This window comes from Ovis aries, chromosome 19 (genome assembly GCF_016772045.2).
Source record: "Ovis aries strain OAR_USU_Benz2616 breed Rambouillet chromosome 19, ARS-UI_Ramb_v3.0, whole genome shotgun sequence".
In the NCBI taxonomy this organism is placed as follows: Eukaryota; Metazoa; Chordata; class Mammalia; order Artiodactyla; family Bovidae; genus Ovis; species Ovis aries.
In genome coordinates this window covers 17,448,543-17,471,608 of record NC_056072.1, presented here as the reverse complement: position 1 = coordinate 17,471,608, position 23,066 = coordinate 17,448,543, and the positions used below count along the sequence as shown (strand labels likewise).

The following is a 23,066-nucleotide window of genomic DNA, read 5'->3' as shown; positions in this document are numbered from 1 at the left end:
TGGGGAGAAAGACAATGCAATCAGTGGGTCAGCCTCCGAGACTCAGTACGGTGCCACTTCTACGTGCCAGGCTGTCCTGGCTTTCTCTCTTGCTCCTGAATGAGTCCCAAAAGGCCGCCTTCCTTCCCCACTAGGTTTCCCACCACCCAGCTCAACCCTGGCCCCTCCTGGGCAGACTTAGTGTCTGACTCACACTGACTGGTTCAACAGGGGCCACTCATCTCATGTCCTGGCTTCCTGCTTCTTTCTGTGCCTCCCTCTCCACCCAGGAAACTCCACTGTCATTCAGCTCCAATCCATCTCTTCTCCGCTCATGCTGTGTCCATATCCCTGCTGACACCTGTCACGGGGCTTCGCCATGACCCATCCTCTGGACACACAAATCATCAGTAAACGTCAGCTGTGTGAAGGAATGTCTCCATGGGAGAGCTGAGAGGGGTGGGGAGGTTGTCTAGAGGGAAACATTATTGCCCTCATTCTTATAAGGACCACTGCCAGCCCTAGACGGCACTGGGCACATGCCTGGCCAACAGGCTGTGACAGTCTGGCAGGGCCTGCCCTGCCCTGAATCAGAGCCGTGCCCTGGTCTCCCTCCCAGGGCGGCATGAAGAGACAAGCCTGAGAGTATCCTCAGAGTTCCTCTAGCTTTCTGCCTTCATCCTGCAGATGTGGAATCGAGGACCAAGGCCCAGCTAACTTGCACTGCATCAGGGTTTCCCAAAGTGTGCAATGGGAACCACTTACTTGTGTTAGAGAAGTGATTTCAGGTGTTACAGATATGTTATTAACTCTTTTTAGTTCTCTTGGAATCCTTCTGATTATATTAGGGGGAAAAACTTAGCTCGGCACTCTCATATCTAATGCCTGCCTTGGAGGCGGATGGACATGTACACACTGCTATATTTAAGATGGATAACCAACGAGGACCTACTGAATAGCACAAGGAACTCTGCTCAGTGTTATGTGGCAGCCTGGATGGGAGGGGAGTTTGGGGAAGAATGGATACATGTTTAGGTATGGTTGAGTCCCTTTGTTGTTCATCTGAAACTATCTCAACATTTGCTGATCACTATACTACAATATAAAATAAGTTTTTTAAAAAGAATTAACATTGTTTTTTCTCCATTTAGCTAATGGAAACCTTCTGTTACGCCAGTTTGTTTTCATTCACCAATGTGAAGTGTCATTTCCAAAATAAATATATATGAGTGTGTGTGTGTGTGTGTGTGCGCGCGCGTGCGCGTGTGCGTGTGCGTGTGCGTGTGCTCGGCGCTCAATCATGTCCAGCTGTTTGCGGTACCATGGACTATAGCCTGCCAGGCTTCTCTGTCCATGGAATTGTCCAGGCAAGAATACTGGAGCAGGTTGCCACTTGTTTAATATGTGTGTTTATATAAATAGTTGAATGTATTTATGTAAGCAGCTTCTGTGAGTAGACTTGGAGCAGGCCCTGCCAATCCCCCACTGGGTGGCCTTGGGCTGGCTACCTGGTCTTTCTGTGCCTCACACCGCTTGTCTCTAAAATGGGGTGGTAACAGCACCACCTACCTCAAAAGTGAACTGGGAATGACAAGAATTAAGACACTGGGTGTTGAGACCCATTTCTGGCATGTGATAAGCACCGTGTAAGAGTGGAGGCTCTAACCCCTAATGAAATGAAACAATCTCCAAAACATAACTACAATAGCAAAACGCAGAGTGAGCTGCGCAAGGCCCAGCTGGTGTCCCTCGTGCAGAGTATGTGTGTCCATATACCTTGGTGATGAATTAAATATCTCTCCAAGGAGTCACCCACTGAACTAGAAACTAATAACTGGGCATGTATGGGAGGAGGGGGAGAGGAGACACACTTATCACTTGGTACCTTTTTGTACTGTTTAACTATCAGGGATTTTCTCCATAGTGCATGCATTATCTATTGCTAACTTTAAATATCCAACAATTCTTTACAAATGGTCTCTCTGGCTCGAGCATGAAGGATGGGAGGATGGGAGATGGGAGAGCAATCAGGAGGTGGCTGAACTTTTTTAGGCAAAATATTCTCTGAGCTCGAGCTAGCCTAGTGGAGCTGTAGGCAGGAGGAGAGAGGGAAGGAAAAATGAAAAATATTTATGCTTCACTTTCATAAACATACAACGGTTTAACACTGATATTTGCCAGGCACTGTGCTATGCTCTATGCCACTCACTCATGGAATCCAGAGGATGAGGTGGTGAATCCCCGTATTCTAGGGGGCTGAAACTCAAAGGGTTTGACAAGTGACAGGGCCTGGAACCCAGGTCCATTTGGTTCTAAAAATCTGTATTCTTTTCAGTACACATGGCTGCTTCTCCACAAATTAATTACAACAGGGAGAGGTGTTTTTTTTAAGAGTTGATTTAAAGAAAACCATTAAGTAAATGGCACAAGGCCCAATGGCATGATGAAAGCACGATGGTTATACTTCCGTGATGACAGATGTCAATCCAGAAAGATACACAGTGAGGCTGGCATGGAGCTGAGGCCAGAACCCAGGTTGCAGGATCCCATCTCAAGCTCTCTCTACTATTGCATCCCTGAGAATGGTCATCGATAGGGAGACAGGGAGACGCCACTACAAAAATTTACCTGAGGGCCCAGAATTGATTTCACATGCCTAAGCCCAGTGCAAATCAAATAGAAGATGGAGTAAGTAAAAGGTAGAACCCATCTGTTACTCCAATCAGTGTCCACCTGTCACCAGCAGTGGGCTCGTGTGGATGCTCCTCAGGCCCCCTGCACGTCGCCCTGAACCAAGTCTCAGGGCCCCGCTGGCAGTGCTGGGCTGGGAAGGCAGACCCAGCAGCCCTGCCTGGAGGAGCCTCAAACGGAGCTCCTGAGCCCGGAGGAGGGGCCAGGTGACAGATGCTCCAATGTTTGTTGGTGCAAAGCACAACAGGTGCATTTTGTGATGTAGAACTATTGAAAATCTGAACATATTTTTAGCTGAACAACAAAAACAGAATGTGTTGTTTCTGTTTTGTTTTGGCTTTGCTTCTTCCAGAAAGACTGGCACACTGGCCCACATTCTTGACCTCTGCCCTTCTTTCCTCCCAGGCCAGTACATGATGAGCAAGAGCCATACTGCGTCAGGCTGATGAGAGTCCAGGGGAAAAGAGGTGAAGTGTGACGCGGGGTGTGCATGTGTGTGTGCGTGCGCCCTGGCATGTTTTAGAAAGAAGGGCACCTCAAGGTGATGAGGACTAGGCAGAGGGAAGCCTTGTCAAGTGAATGAATGAATGAATGAACCAATGAACAAATGAAGTAACAAAACGCCCAGCCCTGCAGTCTTCTCAGTGTCCTCCTGATCCCAGATGGGGACAAGTCTTTTCCCTAAAGTGGGATATGGGTGACCATAAGCATTCATCCCTATCATCATTATGGCCTTACCATCTCTTCTATAAAACATTACAAGAAAAGACATGGGGTTCCTGGACAATCCTTTCTCGACATCATTTCCTTTTTACTCCCTGTGGTCATGACTCGGACTGGGGGAGGAGGGACCATCTAAAGGCTTGCATAACCAGGCATGGTAACCAGAAAGAAATCCCCAATGACAAAGCGTGAAACTGGAGTCCAGAGTGCCCTCAGTAGTGGGGTGCTTCGGTAAATTGTTTACGAAGCTGGCCACAGCAGTGGCTCGATGGCCTCAGGGAGATCACTTTGCGCTGGCACTTCAGAAGCAGTTTACCTCTCCATCCTACAACTATGGACTTGGCTGTGCGACTTGATTTGGCCAATGAGCTGTCAGCACATATGACACAAAGGCTTGAAACCCCACTCGTGTTTTCCCATTTGGAGCTCTGTTTTTTTTTTTGATTGTTCAGGAAATTGTAGCCATATCACTGGCTCCAGTGGAACCCAGCCCAAATCACCAATCCACAGAATCATCAGCAAATAAAAGAGTTGTCATTTTCAGACACTGAGTTTTGACATAACTTGTTACACAGTCATTGATAACTGATAAAGCCTTAAGCAAGGCTTTATTTCTTTGTGCCTCAGTTTCTTTACCTGTAAAATGTGTGTTAATTAAATGATACATATAAAGTATCTGCTGCTGCTGCTGCTGCTGCTGAGTTGCTTCAGTCGTGTCCGACTCTGTGCGACTCCATAGACGGCAGCCCACCAGGCTCCCCGTCCCTGGGATTCTCCAGGCAAGAACACTGGAGTGGGTAAGTATCTAAAAGTGTGAAATACATTCTGGCCATGGTTGTTATTACTATCCTTGTTTTGACAATAAGGAAAATGAGGTCCAAGGACGATATTTGACTTGGCTGAGCTGGGAGGTCGTGCAGCAGAAATTCAAACCCACCTGCCCCTGTAATGTTTGCTCTGCTACGATCCTGTGTTGTCTCCCCTACTGAGAATTCCTTTTCTCTTCCTCTCTAGCTGTCTGCTTTGCTAATTCCTACCATCTAAAGGCACTGGGCTCAGAACACCCTGGATTTCAGTAAGCCACCAGGAGCCAGCCCTTCACCTTCTGAACCCTCAGTGAGTCTCTCATGAATGCCCACACTCCCCCGTCATCACCTCACTCAGCCAGTCTGTACCGACTGCCTTCTAGGTGGCAGCACCACCCTCGGGGACAGCGGTGGGGACACTGCAGAGAACCTGGAGCCATCCCCGGGGATCCCCAGTCTAGGCGCCCTCCCTCTGAGTCCACATATCCAGCACACGCTAGGCTCTGACTAGTTCACAAGCTTACTAGCATCTTCCTGTGCAGGTTCTAAACTCCTTGCAGACAAAACCAGTTTCTTTCATTTATTCACAGATCCCTCCTTCCATCCTTCAATAAGTACCCTGGGAATAACAGGGATGTACAAGACACTTCAAAAACCAGCTCTTGAAATGCTCACAGCCTGCTGCTCTTCCTCCGGTGGTGCTAAGACCATAGAAGGCAGTCCCAAATATCTGAATTTAAGTGAATTTCTGGTCAACGACGGAAAACTCAGTACAGACAACAAATGCCCTGATGGGGGTGGGGGTGCTGCGGGCACTGCCAGGGTCTCACTTTTCTGCAGCAAGTGGCAAAAGGAAAGAGTGGGGAGGGGCTGCCCCTTCCTTCCCCACCAGTTCTGAGGCCACTGAGAGGCAGCTGGGAGATGGGAAGAGGGACCAACCTGCCTATCTGGCCTGTTTGTCTAATACCAAGGGCATGCACTTCTGTCCAGCCACCCTGCCCCACGGCCAGCAGGGACACACATGTGTAAGCATCACCCTCTTAGTCCCTAACAACTGCCTGCCCGATCCAGCCCACAAAGTGGAGAAAGCTCCTATTGCCAACCCGAGTTTCACTGAGAGCTGAAGTAGCCAGGTGTGATCTGAGGCTTTAGGGGTCAAGTATAGTGCTTCTCACCAAGATCTGACTCCAGGGAGTGAATATGCCAGCTGAACAGACAGGGCAGAGAACGTCAAGATAACACAAGGAGGTTTTTAAAACAGGCCCAGAAGTGACGGCTTTCTTAAGGTTGTGGAGCTCGGTCTGGGTTTGCAAACTGAGTATGACGCAAGTATAAGAGGAAAGAGGGCAGTTGTAGGCAGGGGGAATAACAGGGGTGAAGGAGCCAAGGTAGGGGGAATTGGGGGTGAACAGAGAGCACCCAGGAGGGGCGCCCAGCGGAAGCCCAGAGGAAAGCTTCGAGATCTGAGTGGGAGCAGCCAGGGTCCCAAATACAGACTCAGGTGCTGGAATATGCTGGAATACCATGGAGGTGAAGTGCCTGAGAAACAGGGAAAGGTCCTGGATGGAGAACAAGCCCTCTGCAGAGAAACATTCCATCTGGTCCCCGGTCTCGCTGCTTTGTCACCACGCTTCCCCGCCGCAGGAGCGCACAGCCTGCCTCACCCTCACACGCTCCAGGGAGGTGGAGACAGAGCGTGAGAGAGCTGTGGGCTCCAACACATTGTGCCTCTGGGCTCTCTTTCTTCTGGGTGTTCTTCACATATCTTCTCTTTTGTTCTCACAACGGGCTATAATAAGCAGGTATTGTTACTTCTGCCTATCAACTGGATCTGAAGCCAGGTGTCCGGCTCCAGAGTCTGTACTGTAAACCACGAGGTGGTTTTCCCCCACAGTCCCAGCTGCCTCAAAGTCAAGTCATGTTTTCTTCATCAGCAGTGCCTCTTTTCACCCGAAGCAATGATCTAATTAAAAACTGTCAGGGCTCAAATTTTTCTCCTTAACTTGGAATCATAGAAAATATGTGTTTTGACGTTGGTAGACCAACCACTAGGAAGTCTCATCCCCATTTTTCTGATTGGGAGACTGAGGCCCAGAAGAGAAAATGCCTGGCCCAAAGTCTCTCATAGCTGGTTGGAGCCTGGGCAGGACTTCTTATCTGAAGTCCAGGCTCTTGGGCAAAGGCTCTTAGCCTCTGAGGGGTCCACCAGCTACTAATCACACAGGATGTGGCCTGAGAAAGATAACAATATCAACAAGAGGGGCCTTCTCACAGCCTGCTCTTGGTCCTCTCATACCAGGGATTTTCAAATATAATTTTAGCCTCAGAATCCTCCCCTTTTAATGAGACACTTGATAAGTAATCTCCACATACTTAAAACATAACGATTTGATTCCAGCCTGGTGGCCTTAGGGGTGGAAGTCCTGTGGTTCTGTCTGCTGGGCCTCCCCACCCCAGGACTGTCCCTGGGGCTCTCACTCCTCCCCAAGGCAGCCCATGGCTCCTCAAAGCATAGGCTGTAACTTCCAGCACCATTAACCAGTGAACTTGTGTTCCCCATTCCCTCACCTTCTTGGATTCTAACACCCATCCCAAACCCAGTTAGATCTCAAGCCCAAACAGGCAGCAAGGTTAATTCTGAGCCAAATTGTGCACATTCTGAAATTATTACCCGGAGATCCCTGAGATGGCAAGGCATGCTTATCAACCCCATTCCGGCCTCATGTGACCCTTCGAATAGTGCTCCATTTTGCAGATGAGAATACTGAGACCCAGATGAGCTCCACGCCCCACAGTCAGTAAGAAGTGGGCCTCAGCTTCTTCCTGTCCTACCTGAGCCTGGCTCTCCCTACCTCAGCTTGGCATCTTCTGCTTTGAAAGGTAACATGTTCTCATGGCTTGCAGGTAATCTGAATCTCTGTGAACTTTTACAAACTAAATGTGCCCAGGGCCCCTCCCCAGATATTCTGAAACAGAAGCTGGGGCTGTGAGCCATTTCACCCCACCCTGATAATCCTGCTGTCACTCGGGCAAAGGACAGAGCGAAAGGGCCCAGGGTTACCCCAGACCACTGGTCAGCCTCCCTTCAGTGCTGGGCATGGAAGCAAAGGGGGCTCAATCGCAAACAGTAGCAGAACCCAGGGTGAGACTTACTGTGTAGAGCTCGTTGGTGACCTTCAGTAGCTCCTCGTGCATCTGCAGACCAATCTCCTTGCTCTGTAACATGGAAGAACAAAAGTCAAGGGGGCAGAAGGGTGCTGGCTGCACTGACCAACTTCCTTTTCAACACAGGAAGGGCAGCAGTTCTTGGGGTCGTGCGAGAAGGGATACAGAAATCCACATAAACCTCACTGACCCAGATCTGAATTCTTCAACTCATCTCCATGAAACAAATCTCTCAGAGAGAGACTCCTTACAACAGGAATTCCAACTCCGTACAATCTCTCAGAGACAGACTCCTTACAACAAGAATTCCTGGACCATGTAAGCTGGGGAGCTCTATATATCACCTCCCTACCTTGGTGATTCACAGGGACATCATACTAAAAATTCTGAGGAGCTCCACAGCCAATCAACCTGTTCATCTTTCTGTAATCCTGGATATCCTAAGCTGATGTGGTCAGAATGTGTGTCCCTAGCTCAGCATTCCTTAACATCTCATGAGACTGGGGTTCCAAAGAACCTGGTTTAACAAATAATTATCTAGCCTTTCAATTCAGTGAACACCCCAAGTAAACAGAGAGTCCACTGGAGCATGAGGCAGGGCATATGGGTTCTAGCCTGGCTGCATCACTGTCTGGCCCCATGGCCTTGGAACTGAAGTTATTGAATATATATATATATATATATATATATATATATATATGTATGTATATATGTATATATAAAATATATATATAAACTTTCAAAAGTTGCTTGAACAAAATGAGACAGGTTTTCTTACTGCAGAACTTTTCAGAGGCTTTCATCCCCTCATATGCGTGGACTTTCTAAGGCGGGGTCGGGGGGGGCATACAGCATGCAAGTGTAGTTGACCTCAACCCAAACCACAAGGTGACATATATATTTAATACATTGAGGGACACAAGTCAAAGAAGAATGAACAAATAATTTCCAGGTCCCCTCCAGCCTGAAGAGTCCAGGATTCTGTTATTTTGTGTATTATTATTATTATTACAGTCAGCCAAGTGTTCTGCATCCAAGGATTCAACCAACTGTAAATTTAAAATATTTGAAAAAAAAAATAATCTAGAGAGTTCCAAAAGCTTCGATTTGCCTTGTGTTGCCAGCTATGTACACATAATTCTATTCACATAGAATTCACAACTATTAACATGGTATTTACATTGTACTAGGTATTGTGAGTAATCTAGAGATGATCTAGAGCGTATATTTAGAGAATGCACATCTATACGCAGGTGCTATGCCATTTTATACAAGGATCTAGCGCATCTTTGGATTTTGGTGGGGCCGCGGTGGGGCGGGGGGAGGTGGCGGTGTTGATGGTCCTGGAACCGAACTCCCCATATTGCTGGATGACTGCATTGTCATTATTAGTTGAGGGGAGGGAAAATGCTCTCCCTGTTTTCCCAGGCCATCATGTGAAACTTCCATACTGACAAAGGGAGCTCTGCCCCTTGAGAGGAGAGCCCTTCTGTCCTTTCTCTCAGCTCCCTCGGCCTCCAGCATGGTCAGCAACTGACTTGCAGAGACCAGCCTTCCTCTAGTTCCTGCATAGATCAGAGCCCCGGACTCTGGGGTCGCTAGGAAGGTTCAGCACCAAACATCATGCCTTCCTAGGCTCTGCTTCAGGCCCATCTCATTACCCTCAGCTTCTAGGCCTGGCAGGGCCAAGAATCACCTCTCCAAAGGCAGCCCTTACAGGTGTCAGATTTCCTAACAGAGAACAAGAGCTCTGGGGCAATTCCAGAGATCTGTTTAGATGTCCCTCCGGCTCTGCTGACTAAAGCAAGGGGACCCAATGCAGAAGCTCAGGACTATCTCAGCAGAATTTTCTATGCAGAGCTCCCAGGGAACCTTCTGTCACATCACGGGCATCTACAGAGGCACCCAACAAGCCGTTCCCATCTCCTTCCACTCTCCCTGAGTCTCAGCAGCTGCCTCGGTTTCTCCTGAAGCCCCTCCCCCTGAGGTTTGCTTCAGACTCTCTGACACCCCTCAGTGACCTCCTCTTGGCCTGGCCAACGCCTCTGACACCTAAGACTTCATTTCTTATGTATTTATTTTTATGATATAACTTTTTGCTAGGTAACAAGTGTACATGGTTAAAGAAACTAACTAACAGCCAGCAAAGAAAAAAGTGAAAAATAGGTCTCTTGAGTTCCCAGAACCCCACTCAGAAGCACCTACTATTAAAGGTTTCTTCTGGTGCCTTCTAGAAACAGTCTATGAATATACACACATACAGCTGGATAGCATATGTTCTCTTTTTAATATAAATGAAAGTAATCTACACAAGCCTTTGCACCTTGTTTTTTTCCACCAAACAATATATCTGACAGATTGTTTTCCTTGACAGGCCATGTAGCTCTTGCATTCTCCTTTTCTATTAATAATAGCGCTTGGGGTTCCATACACCAGATATGTCATAACTAATTAACCAGCCGGTTGTTTCCAGTCTCTTAATATTCCAAACAAGGATGCAGTGAACATCTCTGCACTCTGTCACTGTGCTCATGGGCAGGGACCCTTGTCAGATAAATTTCTTAAAGCAGCTCTATTGGGAAGAGTCTGGCCTTCTCAGCTCTGCCCCAGCCAGCTTCCCACGTGCTGCTGACTTCCGCTCCCACTTCTCGGTGATTGGCAGCCATGTCAGCACCTCCACGGCCCTCTCTTGGGCTCTGTCTGCACGACCCCAAAGACCCTATCTTCAGCTGCTGCAAAACAGTATCATGTGGATGACCCCCTCATCACATCAAATTCAAATTATCCAGAAGAAAATGTGTGATGTTTCCTCCATCTCCTCAGGTTCAGTCAATGGGATAATATCTTCCCAGACATGGCGACTGGAAATTTGGAGCTATTTTTGACACTTCAAAAAAATTCCTCCATCCTCAATCCAACTTGTCACTGCATCCTACCATCAAACTGCCCGGTACTTTGTTCTCTGCAGCAGACAATGCCAGCTCCCTCCCCAGCATCCAATCTTGCCTTTCCTGATTCCTAACAGAGCCATGAATTTGGCCTGTGTTCATCTCTCCAGCCAAGTTCTTTCAAGGACATAGCCTACCCCATCCCGACTCAAGATGGTGCGCTCTGTATGTGTTGGTAGTCCAGGGGTGAGTATGTGACAACTGCATGGAAGAGGACTGAGAAGATGGAGGGGAGGTTTTCAGCTCTTCTACTGAGTGGTAGCAAAAGTGCCGGGAGCCTCAGTGGCTATCAGCAGACCTCTTAGGACCAGGAGAGGAAGCAGCTTCGGGTGGCAGAATGAAAACCTAAATCCTAATGACCTCCCTGAACCCACAGGCTGTCTCCTGCAGAACTTCCACTTCTGTGGCTTCACTAGTTAAGTTATTTAAAAGCTGGAGTTTCTGTCACTTGCAGCCCAAAGCAACCCACATTTTCCACCCCCAGTCCCAGAGCAACCAATGGCATCACTGCAGGGCCCAGATTCCTGAAGCTGCCCCTCAACAAAGCCCTGACTCTAGCCCCCAATTCCCATGCCCATCCCAGTGTCATTTCCTAGAAAAGTATTTTACCGTGTTCCTCCAAAGCTGCCTCAATGCCTACGGGATCGAGACCCAGCTCATTAGCTTGACTTTAAAGGCTCTATGTGACTAGCACAGGGTGGTATGCTTGTGTGCTAAGTTGCTTCAGTCGTGTCTGACTCTTTGGGACCCCGTGGATCATAGCCCGCCAGGCTCCTCTGTCTATGGGATCTCCCAGACAAGAATACTGGATTGGGTTGCCATGACCTGCTCCAGGGGGTCTTCCCAACCCAGGGATCAAACTTGCATCTCCTGCACTGCCAGGCAGGTCCTTTAACATTAGTGCCACCTGGGAAGCATAGTTACTAGGTGGAGAGGGCTCAAACTCAGAGCCAAAGGGACGGGGATTGGAGATAGGATGTTAAGAACCGTTTAACCTCTCAGCACCTCTGCTTCCTCGCCTGTAAAAGGAGTGCCTGTTACTGCCCTTCTCTGCACTTATAATGGGAAGCATAGTGACCGACTTGTTTACGCACTTGTCACTTGTTTTCCCCATTTGAAGGTAAACCCCATGAGGTCAAAGAGACTTTCTCCCTGATGAGAGATGTCCAGACCCCCTCGTTGCTGGGACCACTGGCAGCAGACAACCCCCCGGCTGAGAGCATGCTTCAGTGATGGCATCAGAGGGCATGGTGACAAACCCTCCAAAGACTGACGCCTCATCCAAAGAGATGAGGTGTAGAAACCAGTCTCTCCTGTTTCAACCTGGACAGCTTTAAAGGGCCGTTCTATCTTTAGAACTCCTTTTAGGGCTGGCTAAGACCTTGAGTAAGACTGCCTGCATCACAGCCTGACTTCACTCTGCTCCCTCCTCCACCCTCCCTAGGGGTGGATCCCAAGTATCTCCCTGTTAAATTTATCTGCTGTTAAATTTAGGCCTCAGAGTCAGTTTCCCGGTCCCCAGCTTGCAGTGTCTCACTTTGCCACTCTTCCCGCGATGCCACAGAGCCTGTCACCCAGTGGGTGCTCATTAAATACGCTTGCTGAGTGAACCTATGAATGAATGTAGTGACGATTCCGCTAAGCCTTACTCTCCTTGTGCATAAACATGGAACGATGCCATGGTGCCATGAAGTCCTTGTGAGCTGGAAAGAGGTGACACGTATGGCAGCACTGGTATCATACCAGACACAGGTGAAGAGCTTGGGAAGTCGTGTTACAGCCTGAATCAATACCCACTGGATGCCAGGGGCAATGTGAAGAGGTTGCCCAGGAAAGGGAATTCATACCTGAATTTTTTATCAACTCTTCCCAGTTTGGTGGGCTCAAGGGTCAAGAACCAAAATGGCATGATGTGGAAAAGGCTTCAAAAGAGTGAAAGAGGTGATATGGGATGAGGGGATAACGAGGCTGGAGGGGCCACCTCACCTTGCACGGGTGGCCAGAGGTGGCATTCTAGGCAAAGGCCACAGCCTGAGCAAAGGCGTGTTCCCCAGGAACAGGGGGAAAGTGTGGTTTGCCAAGAGAGGCGCATAACAACAGAAGAACAGAAGACATGGAGGCTGGGCCCGATCACAGAGGCTGACAAAGTGGACCGGAGCCTCTGAAGGTTTGCAAGCGGGAGTGTCTGATGGGCAGTCTGTGCTCTTCCAAGAAGATGAAGCTGTAGGTAGATGGAGGGTGGGCTGGATGGAGGCAGTAAGTTTCCAGAGGGAAACTGCCTGAGTCTCTGCTCTCTCCCCATCAGCACCAGCCTGGGTGGGACTAGCCACAGCGAGTGCTCAGCCGATAGTTACTGAACTGTGAAGGACTAAAGGCATTTTATTTTTTATGGTTGGGTTTTGTTGGGAAAGGAAATAGTCTCAACTACAGTTCCAGAAACTACTGAATGAGGAACCCAAACCAAACATTCCATCATGAACGAGAGGCCAAATCCCTGATCATCCCTGGCAAACATCATGCCCAGCCCTTGGGGACCCCAGGGACAGTGTATTCACACTCTCTGTCCACATTTCTCGCAAGACTTTCACGCCTATAGAGGCTGGGGTGGTGCGTTGCTTCCTTCATGCACAGGAAGTATGCAGACTGTAAAATATGATTATATTGGACCACCGCAGGTTCAACCACAGCAGCCCTGGTTCCTTGGGGTTGGAAGGACAGAGCCCTGTCTCTTTGACCCCAAAGTCTGTAAAATCAGGTGGCAGGTGGCCCTGGCCCTGCCTCTTTTTTTTTGCCCACAGCAAAGGACAGTTAAACTTCCCTTAGGACCAGATAACTCTGAAGGGGATTGGGGAACTGTCCTGGGCTTAATTATAAGATGCTTAGCAGCCTTCCTGCCCTCTAATCTCTAGATGCCATAAGCACCCTCTACCCCAATCCCAAGATGCAACAACAGAAATTATCTCCAGACATTGCCAAACATTCCCTGGGGGACAAAATCACCCTGGGTGGAACCGCTGCCCAAGGGCTCCAAGTGGCAGCCTCTCTGGCCTACAAATGTGTTTTATTTGGCCATTCAGAGTGTTCAAAAAATCTGACTCTTCCCAGCATTTAAAAATGAAAAATTCTCCTTACATGTCCAGATTTTCAGCTTCCCTTGCAAAACTAAAAGATCCAGAGAGGCTGAGCTCCCCAAATTGGAGAACAGGGGCCCCTCTGGATGGGTCATGCTCTCCGGTTGGCCACAGAATCTCCATTCATTTGTCCATTTGAGTTTATGACCCAGAAACCAGTGGGGTCTCCCTGGGGTGGCTGTCTGTATCCTCCTGGTGCTCATCCCGACAGCCATCCCAGAGCTGCCGAATCTGAACCTGTGAGAGGATCTTTACACAAGCACCCTTCTTGTGTCCCCGCCTCTGAGAGCTGCCGAAGGGTCTGCTTCCTGAGAATGAACCTCCTGACTCCCCTGTGGACCCCAACACCACCACCTTTGTAGAATCCCACACCCCTGAACCCATCCTCCTGCTTGTACTACTGTTTCCTGGAGCTCTGTGGCCAGGTCCTCACCTGCCTTCAGTCTGATTTACACCAGCATTTGTTGAATGGCCTACTAGACAACAGCCTCCATGAGGCACTAGAGACTCAAAGCTGACTGAGACCTGGCCCCTGTTCCATCAGCCACAGCCAGCATTTCTGGAGTACATTACAACAGTAAACACCGTCCAAAGTCACCTCCATACATTATCTAAAGGAAACCTTTAAGGCAGGTACTATTATACCTACGTGGCAGAAGAGAGCTGGCGGCTCAAATGAGTTAAGCAACTTGCCCCAGGCTATACAGCTAGGAAGGGGCACAGCCAGGCTCAGGTTTTGGTTGGTCTAACCCCAAAGCTGGAGAAGGCAATGGCACCCCACTCCAATACTCTTGCCTGGAAAATCCCATGGACGGAGGAGCCTGGTAGGCTGCAGTCCATGGAGTCGCTGAGAGTTGGACATGACTCAGTGACTTCACTTTCACTTTTCACTTTTCTGCATTGGAGAAGGAAATGGCAACACACTCCAGTGTTCTCGCCTGGAGAATCCCAGGGATGGGGAGCCTGGTGGGCTGCGGTCTATGGGGTCGCACAGAGTCGGACACGACTGAAGCGACTTAGCAGCAGCAGCAGCAGCAACCCCAAAGCTGGCACTCGTAAGGACCTTCTGTGGCCTGTTTCCCCAGCACCTAGACGGGATGCGGGCACATGGGTGAAGAGAAGCCACTGGAGTGCTGTCACAGAGATGAGTCCAACCAGAAGTCCAGGCTGCAAAGGAAGACATGCCCTCTGGACTCCACCTGCCCATCGTGTGCACACTGTCACCACCTGTGCAAAAATCTGCATTCCCCGGTCCTTGCCCTCACCTGCAGGCAGCTCAAGTTCCCCTTGACTTGGTACTCCTTGGCTCACTTGCCCTGCTAGGCCTAAGTCAGCCATGCTGATCATCTCTGGCTTCTTCCTTCTTCCTTGCTCTGATAATAAAAGATGAGACATGGGAGGAACTGACTGCCGCTTGCCTTGTCACGCCAGATGGTCCATCCGGCACGGGACCTGGGATGACCAGGTGCTCTAGTGCCTTGTGTCTAGTGACTGGGTCAGAGATGGAAACATATTTCAGGCTGAGCTGATGAGAATCTTCCCTGAAGTTTTCTAAGAACCATATTCTCAGATCTTCTTTCCTCTGGGGTTGCTAAGCGAGGACGTCAGGTGTCTTGGGCTGCCCACCACAAGGATTGTCGGGGTCTTGACAACAGTATTTGTGTCCTGATCTCGTGATGCTTAGATAAGATCTACCTGTGGACTTTTCCAGCTTATAGAATCTCGTGAATTTCCACCTTGGCTCATGTGAAAGAATACTGATGCATTCTGTGCTTATTTTAGCATGAAGACACCACAGTGACCACGGGGCAAGACAGTTTTCTGAAAACCCTCTACCAAACACCAGTTTTCAAACAGTTTCTGCAAGAGAACAACTTTCCAACCAAGTAGAGAGAGTGTAAGCCCCTTCAAGGCTGGGGCTCTGGCTTCCCAGAGTGCTGATAACAAAGATTGGCAAACAAAAGGAGCTCCGTAACACCTGTGCATGAGCTAAGCAGAACACAGACACTAAAAGGAGGCCACCTTCGACTCACTTTTTTGCAAAAATAAAACAAAACCAAACCACATACATTCACATCAAGATGGCATCAGCTGACATTTTTTGACACAATGGTTCTGGAGTGAAATCAATGTTTTCACCAAAAAAGTCCTGCCATGGATGACTGGATTTGGTTTTCAATGCAGAGCTAATCTCAGTTTTAAGAGGAAACCCTCAAAACTGTTACTACAGATCCTAAGACTTTATGAATTATATTTGAAAAGTCTTCTTCAAGGGTATGTCTCTGTCTCTCTCAAGTTAAATGTGGAGCTGGTCACTCTGAACATTTAGAAAACATAAAAATGCGGAGTTTCAATCACAGGACTCCCTCTCACTGATTCAGAGGTCATGGTTCGAAAAAATGCTTCAGGAAACTGCAAGGCAGGGAGTAAGGTGGAGCCATCCTCAACTCCAGATATCTCATCAGGAGCTGAGTCAGCAACATCTGTCTCCCTTTTCTCTTTGCTTGATATTCTCATGTCCGGTTTTCCCCCTGTGGGAACATTCCATGGCTTCCCTAGTTCTGGGGTTCCAAACAAACAATGGGAAACCAATACACAAACCAAACAAAGTAAAAACCAAAAACTCTGTCTCTTTTCATTCTAATCCACTGCTTTTCCACACTCCAGCTTGTTTTCTCATCAAATAACAAAACTGGAGACGCACAGATGTTCCCTATTTAAATAAATGATATATGTGAGCACTGACCATCTCCCAGAGAGACTGTGTTTTTATTTCTAAAGCAAAGGCCTTAAGGGTGTGTCTCGGAGGGATGGAGCATTTCCAAGTCTGTCCTGGAAGGCTGGCTCATCCCTGAACACGGCCGCTTGGACAGCTGACTGGCTGATTCCTCCGAGTAGTACCTAGCTTGCTGGTAACTTAGCAGCCAGCGCTCTGGCACGTCCCCACCCCTTGCCTCCCAACATCCTCCTCAGCCTACCCTCTGCCCTCCTTCCACCTGGACCTCTGTTACCCTTCCCCTCCCCCCACCCCCTTCCTTTCCCTGCTCCTCAAGACCTCTCTTCTTTCCTCCCCTTTGCAGACTGATGTCTGTCTCCTGTGGCTGCAACTCCAAATGTTGGCACCGACTTGTTTTCACAAGAAGCTGGAACATCCGGGCTGGGAGGTCGGGCTTCAAGGAAACAGGAAGGCCCTGCACCCATTCATCAAATGCCCTGGACAGAGGTGGGCCCCACTGGTACCTCCCCAGGAGCCCTGCGATGGTCTGAGGCAATAAGCCTGGCGTTGTGTCTGTCTAACCCCTTAATTACTCCCACCATCTCTCTGGGACCCTGTTTGTGCGAAAGGCTTCATTTTCAGAAATGCTTAAAATGACAGGTCTGAAGAAGCCCAAGGATACCTTGAAAAGGCATGACCAAGTGACCTGATGTGGTCAAGACAGGAGTTTCTGAATCATTCCTAACAATACTAAATATTATTAATAAGTTATCACCGTTAGTAACAATGCTTAGTACCAGCACTATAATACTTATCATTAAGGATAATAACAACAATAATAGCTATTGTTCCTTTGATCTCTTAGCATGTACCAGGCCCAATGATAATTGCATTATAGACAATACCTTACAAAAGCCTAATATCAGGAATTTATGGGATATAACCCCTATTGTAACCCCACTTTAAAGATTAGGACAGAGAGCCTCAGGGAGGGTGAAGAATTTGCTCAAGATCACGGAGGTAGTAAACGTGATTCTCTCTCAACCATTCCACTCTGTTGTTGGGAGAACTATGACTCTATGTGCCTTTAGATTTTTTTCCCCAAATATTCCAAAATAATAATAAAACACACATATTCCTCTGCCTTACTGTAAAAAGCACGCTGCTATTTAAGAGGCTCTCCTTTAGGTCACTGTCAGTATCGGACAGCACCCTTTAGTAGAATCTCCTGTTTCTATGACCAAGTCCTGGCCCCAACCACTGGCTTCCTGGCCAAGGCAGGAGAACAGGGCATGGACCCCTGGGCTGAGTCTCTGTGAAAACAGAACATACTCAGGAACAGTCTTTCCTGACCATGTCTCAGACTTCCTTTTTTTTTTTTTTTTTCTGCAAGGGTGAAAGGACATGAATCTCTTGCAGATCAGCGTCAAAAGGCTCAGGGAATGGTTGAGGGTCTCTGTGTCTTAAGGAGTGTGACAAACCTGTCTTTCTGAAAAACCCATAGCTACAACAACCGAAAAATCCCTCAGCCTCGAGCTGTTTTCTCCCCCTCTGCTTTCTCTTCAAAGCGGATATGGATGTTGTCAGGATTATTTGTTGGATTTAAAACATTACTGATCATTTATTCCTGCTGAATCACTGACCTGAGACGACTCTCCAACCTCCTTGTCATTTTTTAATCTGATCTTCTACTGTATTTGCATTGTTTGTGTAGACGATGTAACAGGATTGCATTAGCATTTCAAAAATGTCCCTACCCATGTATCCACCCATCAATCCACCACCTTCCCACCCATCCACTCACCCATCCATCCATCCATCTCAACCTCCCTGACCCAGGCCCCTGTTACCTTCCACGAGCAACTGGTGCATTAGTGTATATGTGTAACAACCGAGTTCAGCAACCCTCTTTTCAAAGCCATCAAACACACCAAATCAATCATCCTTAAACTTGGCTCTGATCACATTACCCCCTATTCAAGAACCTATCTTAGGTCGTACTTAGAAGTGGAACTGCTGGGGTGCAGGCTGTCTACCTCTTCCTTCTCTGTCACTGGGCACTCCCACTCTTCTCCAAAGGGGCGTCCAACTTACATGCTTATTAGGAGGACGCAAGTGGCTCTGCTGTGTCGCATTCTTGCCAGCACTTGGACGGCTTGACCAACCTAAGAGGAGTCAAACTGTGCTTCATTTTGTTTTATTTTACCTTCTTCTAATTACCAGTAAGTTTGAGCATCTTTTCTTATACTTTTAACCATTTAAATTTCCTTTTCTGTGATGCACTTATTTATATCTTTAACCCATGTTCTTACTGGGTTGTTTGCCCTTTTCTAATTTTTTTCTGGTAGGAGCTGATTTTTATATTCTGGTTATTAACCTTTTATTAATTCTTTGCATGCCAAACATCTTTTCCTTTCCTAGTCTGTATCTTCTCTTTATTTATTTGTTGCAGTTGTTATTGTATAGAACATTTAAATAAAATTTATATAATGAAATCTATCATTATTTTCCTTTATGGTGTATGCTTCTTTTGTTTTGTGCTTTATGTTTAAGCAACTTTTTCCTACCTCTAAGGTTTTAAATAGAACCTTCTACTATATCTTCTTCCAAAAGTATTTAGTTTTATTTTTTACCTTTAGCACTTTAACCCATTTAGAATATTTTTTTGTTAACTAAGGTGGAGGTCTAATTTTTTTCCATATGGAAATAAAAGTGTGTATGTGTGTTTAAACCAGTTCCTAAAAAAATAACAAGAAATGGACAAGAAACCAGTGGAATCAGCCCCATTTCCTAAACAAGCCATCCTTCCCCCCAGTCTGTAATGCACTGCTGCCATACTGCGTTCCCATTTGTGGGGGGCTGTGTTTCTGAGCACTGATCTGGCCCCCCTGTTAGTTTGCCTAGCACTGCTCTAGCACTACCCATTGTACTATCACATAAGAGGAAGTCTTGATATCTGATAAGGCAAATGCTCCAACAAATACCCAAAAAATATAACCTACTTATTTTCTTTTTATAAGAAAATATTTTCTTATAAATATTTTCTTTTTTATGGGGCAATCAAGCTAAAAATTTAAAGCAAGTAGATGGTTTCAAAGAAAATCTTTGAAAAAATCTTTGGAACTAAAATATGAATAATTCTGAAAAATTTACGGGGCATAGAAGAAACTGCAAAATGGAAATTATGAAATATTTATACCTGAATGACAATGAAAATATCACATCAAAATTTCTATGATGCAGATAATTTATAGCACTAATGACATTAATTTTCAATCATTCTTGTATTCTAATATATGCATTTTTAAATTACATTTTCTAGTTGGCTATGACAAGCATACAGGAACATTATTAATTTTTGTATATTTATCTTGTAATCAGCCATCTTGCTGAACTCTTTAACAGGAAGTACAATATTTACTGGTGGTTTTTTGGTAAATATTCTTTATCAGGCTAAGGAAGTTTCCATTTATTCCTAATTTGCTAAGAATTAAACGGTGAAAAGTTAGAAGCATGCTTTTTAAAAGTCAAGAATGTATTGAAGGGGCTATGAGAGTGGTCTAGTGGTTAAGAATCCATCTTGGAATGCAGGAGACTCAGGTTTGATCCCTCAGGGAACTAAGATCTCATGTGCTTCAGAGCAACTAAGCCCTCACACCACAGCTAGAGAGTCTGTGTGTCACAACAAAAGATGCAACAAAGATGCTGTATGCCGCAACCAAGACCCGATGAGCACTAGGTCGCTTCAGTCTATGGGATCCTCCAGGCAAGAATACTCGAGTGGGTTGCCATTTCCTTCTCCAGGGGATCTTCCCACTAAGACCCAATACAGCCAAATAAACAAATAAATATTTTAAAAGAAGTGTATTCAACATCCTGTGATAAACCATAATGGAATATGGTTTATGATGGAATATGGTTTATTGTTTACGGAATATGGTTTATGATGGAATGGAATATGAAAAAGAATGCATATATATATATAATTGGTATATGGCACAAACCAAGACAATATTATAAAGCAATTATCCTTCAATTAAAAATAAATTTTTAAAAAAGATAATATATATGTATAACTGACTTACTTTTCTGTACAGCAGTAATTAACACAACAGTATATTAAAAAAATTAAAAAATTAAAATAAAAGTTAAGAATGCCATTTCTCTCCCCATTTTCCTCTACTGAACCTATTTAGGTCCAAAAGGCAAGTAAAGGAAATAAGAGGTTATTTAAATTAAAAAAAAAAAAGACAATAAGTTAGAAGCAATCAGTGAATGATTTCTGACCCTTTATTTAATCTGTGTGCCCTGAATGTTTCTTTATCCCATCTCTGAACTTAATTCTCACTGCATTTTTCCTCAAAGGATTATTATTTCCCAATAATCATCCTAATAGTAGTTAATATTTAATGACTACTTACTGCATACCAGGTAGACATTTTATATCATCACTTTTTAATCCTTACAATGACCCTAAGAAGGACATTTTTAATTAGCTCCATTTTGAAAATGTTGAAACCATGAGGATTTAGGGATTAGGTTGAGTTCACGCAGCTAAAAAGTAGCAGAACAGGGACCCTGCAGTCTGTCCACAGCCCTAACCATAGCACCATGCTGCAAGGCTGGCCGACCTGCTCACAATACAGGACCAGACTTTTCTGCCAATGGACCCTTACTTCGGTCTAGAATCCTCTGACTTTTCCTGAATTTCTGCATGTCTGCTGGGGACACAGTGTGGCACCCCTCAGAATGCCTTCAGGATAGGGGACATATTCCCTCACCTGTGGGGAGTACTGTCTGTAGACGCCCCACTGTCAGCCCTGTTTGGAACAGCCTCACAAACAGGCATTTGCCCAAGGCCACATCTCCCAGGAGCCACATGAAGGTAGAAAGGCCCAGCTTCCTCCCCACAAACCAGGACAACCTGGAAGGGCCAGCCTAGCCTCAGAACTCCCCAAGGAGTCATTTGAGGCCTTTGTTGTAACTGCATATTCCCTGAGTCCTGCCTCTCTCCCTTCCTTCTGCAAGGGGATGGACTCCAAGAATACTGGCTAACATATCCCTGCAACATAATCCCTGTTTTGGAGTCAGCTTCCCAGGAATCCAAGCTGGTATAAATCCTAAGCCTCACTTAGAGATTCACTACAAATGCTGCATCCCCTACACAAGACCTTCCCCAAACTGCCCCCTCAGCCCAGATTAAAAGCCCCCCTTCTTCTGAATACTGATATCACACATACACGCCTGTCTTCACTTCCACTGTTCACTGTGAGCTGGGAAGGCACTATGTCTGACTCATCCTTCTACCTCCCTTAACGCCTGCCTTTTCCATTGAGCATGGGCTCTGGGATCAGACAAAGATGGATTCAAATCCCTTCTTCACCTTTATTGGCATCAGTTTCCTCATTTGTAAAATGGGAGTGATGACAGCATCTTCCTCTAAGGCTGTAAGAAGTGAATGTTTAGCCCAGAACCCAGCACACAGTAGGCACTGATTGTTTGTTATCTATGATTACTGTGTATCTATTGTGATGAGAGCAATAGCGCGTGTTTTCTGAGTGAGCTGGGAACTCCTGACAGCGACCAGGTCAGCAGGCTGCACTAGCAGGGTGAGCGCTCACAACTCATCTCCCTGGGAGACAGTGGAGACAGCTGAAGGCTCCGAGCCCCTGGCAGTCTGCCCGCGTCGCTCGCTCTCCGTGCAGGCCTCAGAGCTGAACCCTCCAGCATGCAAGCCCTCACTCTCTCCTGCAACCCAAAAATTTTAAAAAAAAATTTAAATAAATAAACTTGGCTTTGAATCCAAGGCTATTGGTGCTTTTGATCTTGGTTACAAAGCAAGGCAATTATTAGATACAAAAGCCCTGATTTATTTATGAAATGCGACGGATATCTTCAAGAAGGGAACGAGAAAGCTCACTCTAGACCAAGCCTTTATTGCCACACCGTGAATGGCTGCTTTCAAACACAGGGCCCCCGAATGCCCTCTCTTCTCTGCTAAGAGTCTTTTCTCATTAGCGCTTGCTTCAGAACACCACAGCTTCCAACAATCAAACTCACTCCAGGGCTGGGACAAGTAATTAAATTCTGCAGGCATCCGAGCAGAGGATAATGGATGGCTATTGTTAAGGAAGCTGAGGCTGGAAATGAAATGGGCTCCAATGCTCAACCTCAGAAATGGTTGAGGCGGAAAGAGAGAGCAAAAAGGACGCAGATGGACCCTCCCTGCTGGTGCATCACAGAGGGCAGTGGAATCAGGGCTGGACCCGGAGTAGGAAACCTGCGTCAGGGGCCAAACTCTGCTCTTACTGGAAAACCAAGAGGTGGGACTAGGTAAATCATTCCCCGTGTGTGATTCCCAGGTCAGCAGCAAAAGCAGCGCCTGGGAACTCGTTAGAAATGCAGGTTCTCAGGCCTCACTACCACCTGGGGCATCAGAAGCTGTGGGCTTAGGGCTCAGCAATCTGTGTTTAATAAGCCCTCCAGCGGATTCTGACGCTAGACTTGAAGAACCACTCCTGTTTCAGAATGAGGCCAAAAACTCAACTGCACAAAGGACCAAGGAGCTATTAAAATAAAGGGGTTGGTGTTGTGCGCCAGACAGTGCAGGGGCTGTGAGACAGTGGAGTGAGTGTGCCCTGCTTGAAGGGCCAGCAGCCTCTCAGCTCTGGACAGCCACATATGGATCTGGGACTGTCAGAGTTGGTTTTTTGAGAGAAATACAAAATTCTGATTTTTATGCGAAATTTCACAATTTTAAAATATTGGTTGAAGTTTTCTTAACAAAGTGAGGGCCAAGCAGGTTAAACTTGAGAACCAAGTTCAGCTGGGGACCACTATTTTGCAGCCTCCATTCCAAGCTGCCTTGGACCCCCATCGTTGACATTCTGTCCACTGTGCTCCAGCC

The 23,066-nt window shown here is 46.8% G+C and overlaps 1 protein-coding gene across 4 annotated transcripts in view; it reads right to left on the bottom strand.

The window, feature by feature from the left end:
- Nucleotides 1-23,066, bottom strand: part of SRGAP3 (SLIT-ROBO Rho GTPase activating protein 3) — a 246,514-nt gene that overhangs the window by 77,374 nt on the left and 146,074 nt on the right. For all 4 annotated transcript variants that reach the window (XM_027958129.2, XM_042235918.1, XM_015102320.3 and 1 more), the window contains exon 4: nucleotides 7,353-7,415. In XM_027958129.2, the coding sequence (XP_027813930.1) occupies nucleotides 7,353-7,415 (63 nt within the window). The remainder of the gene's footprint in view (nucleotides 1-7,352; nucleotides 7,416-23,066) is intronic.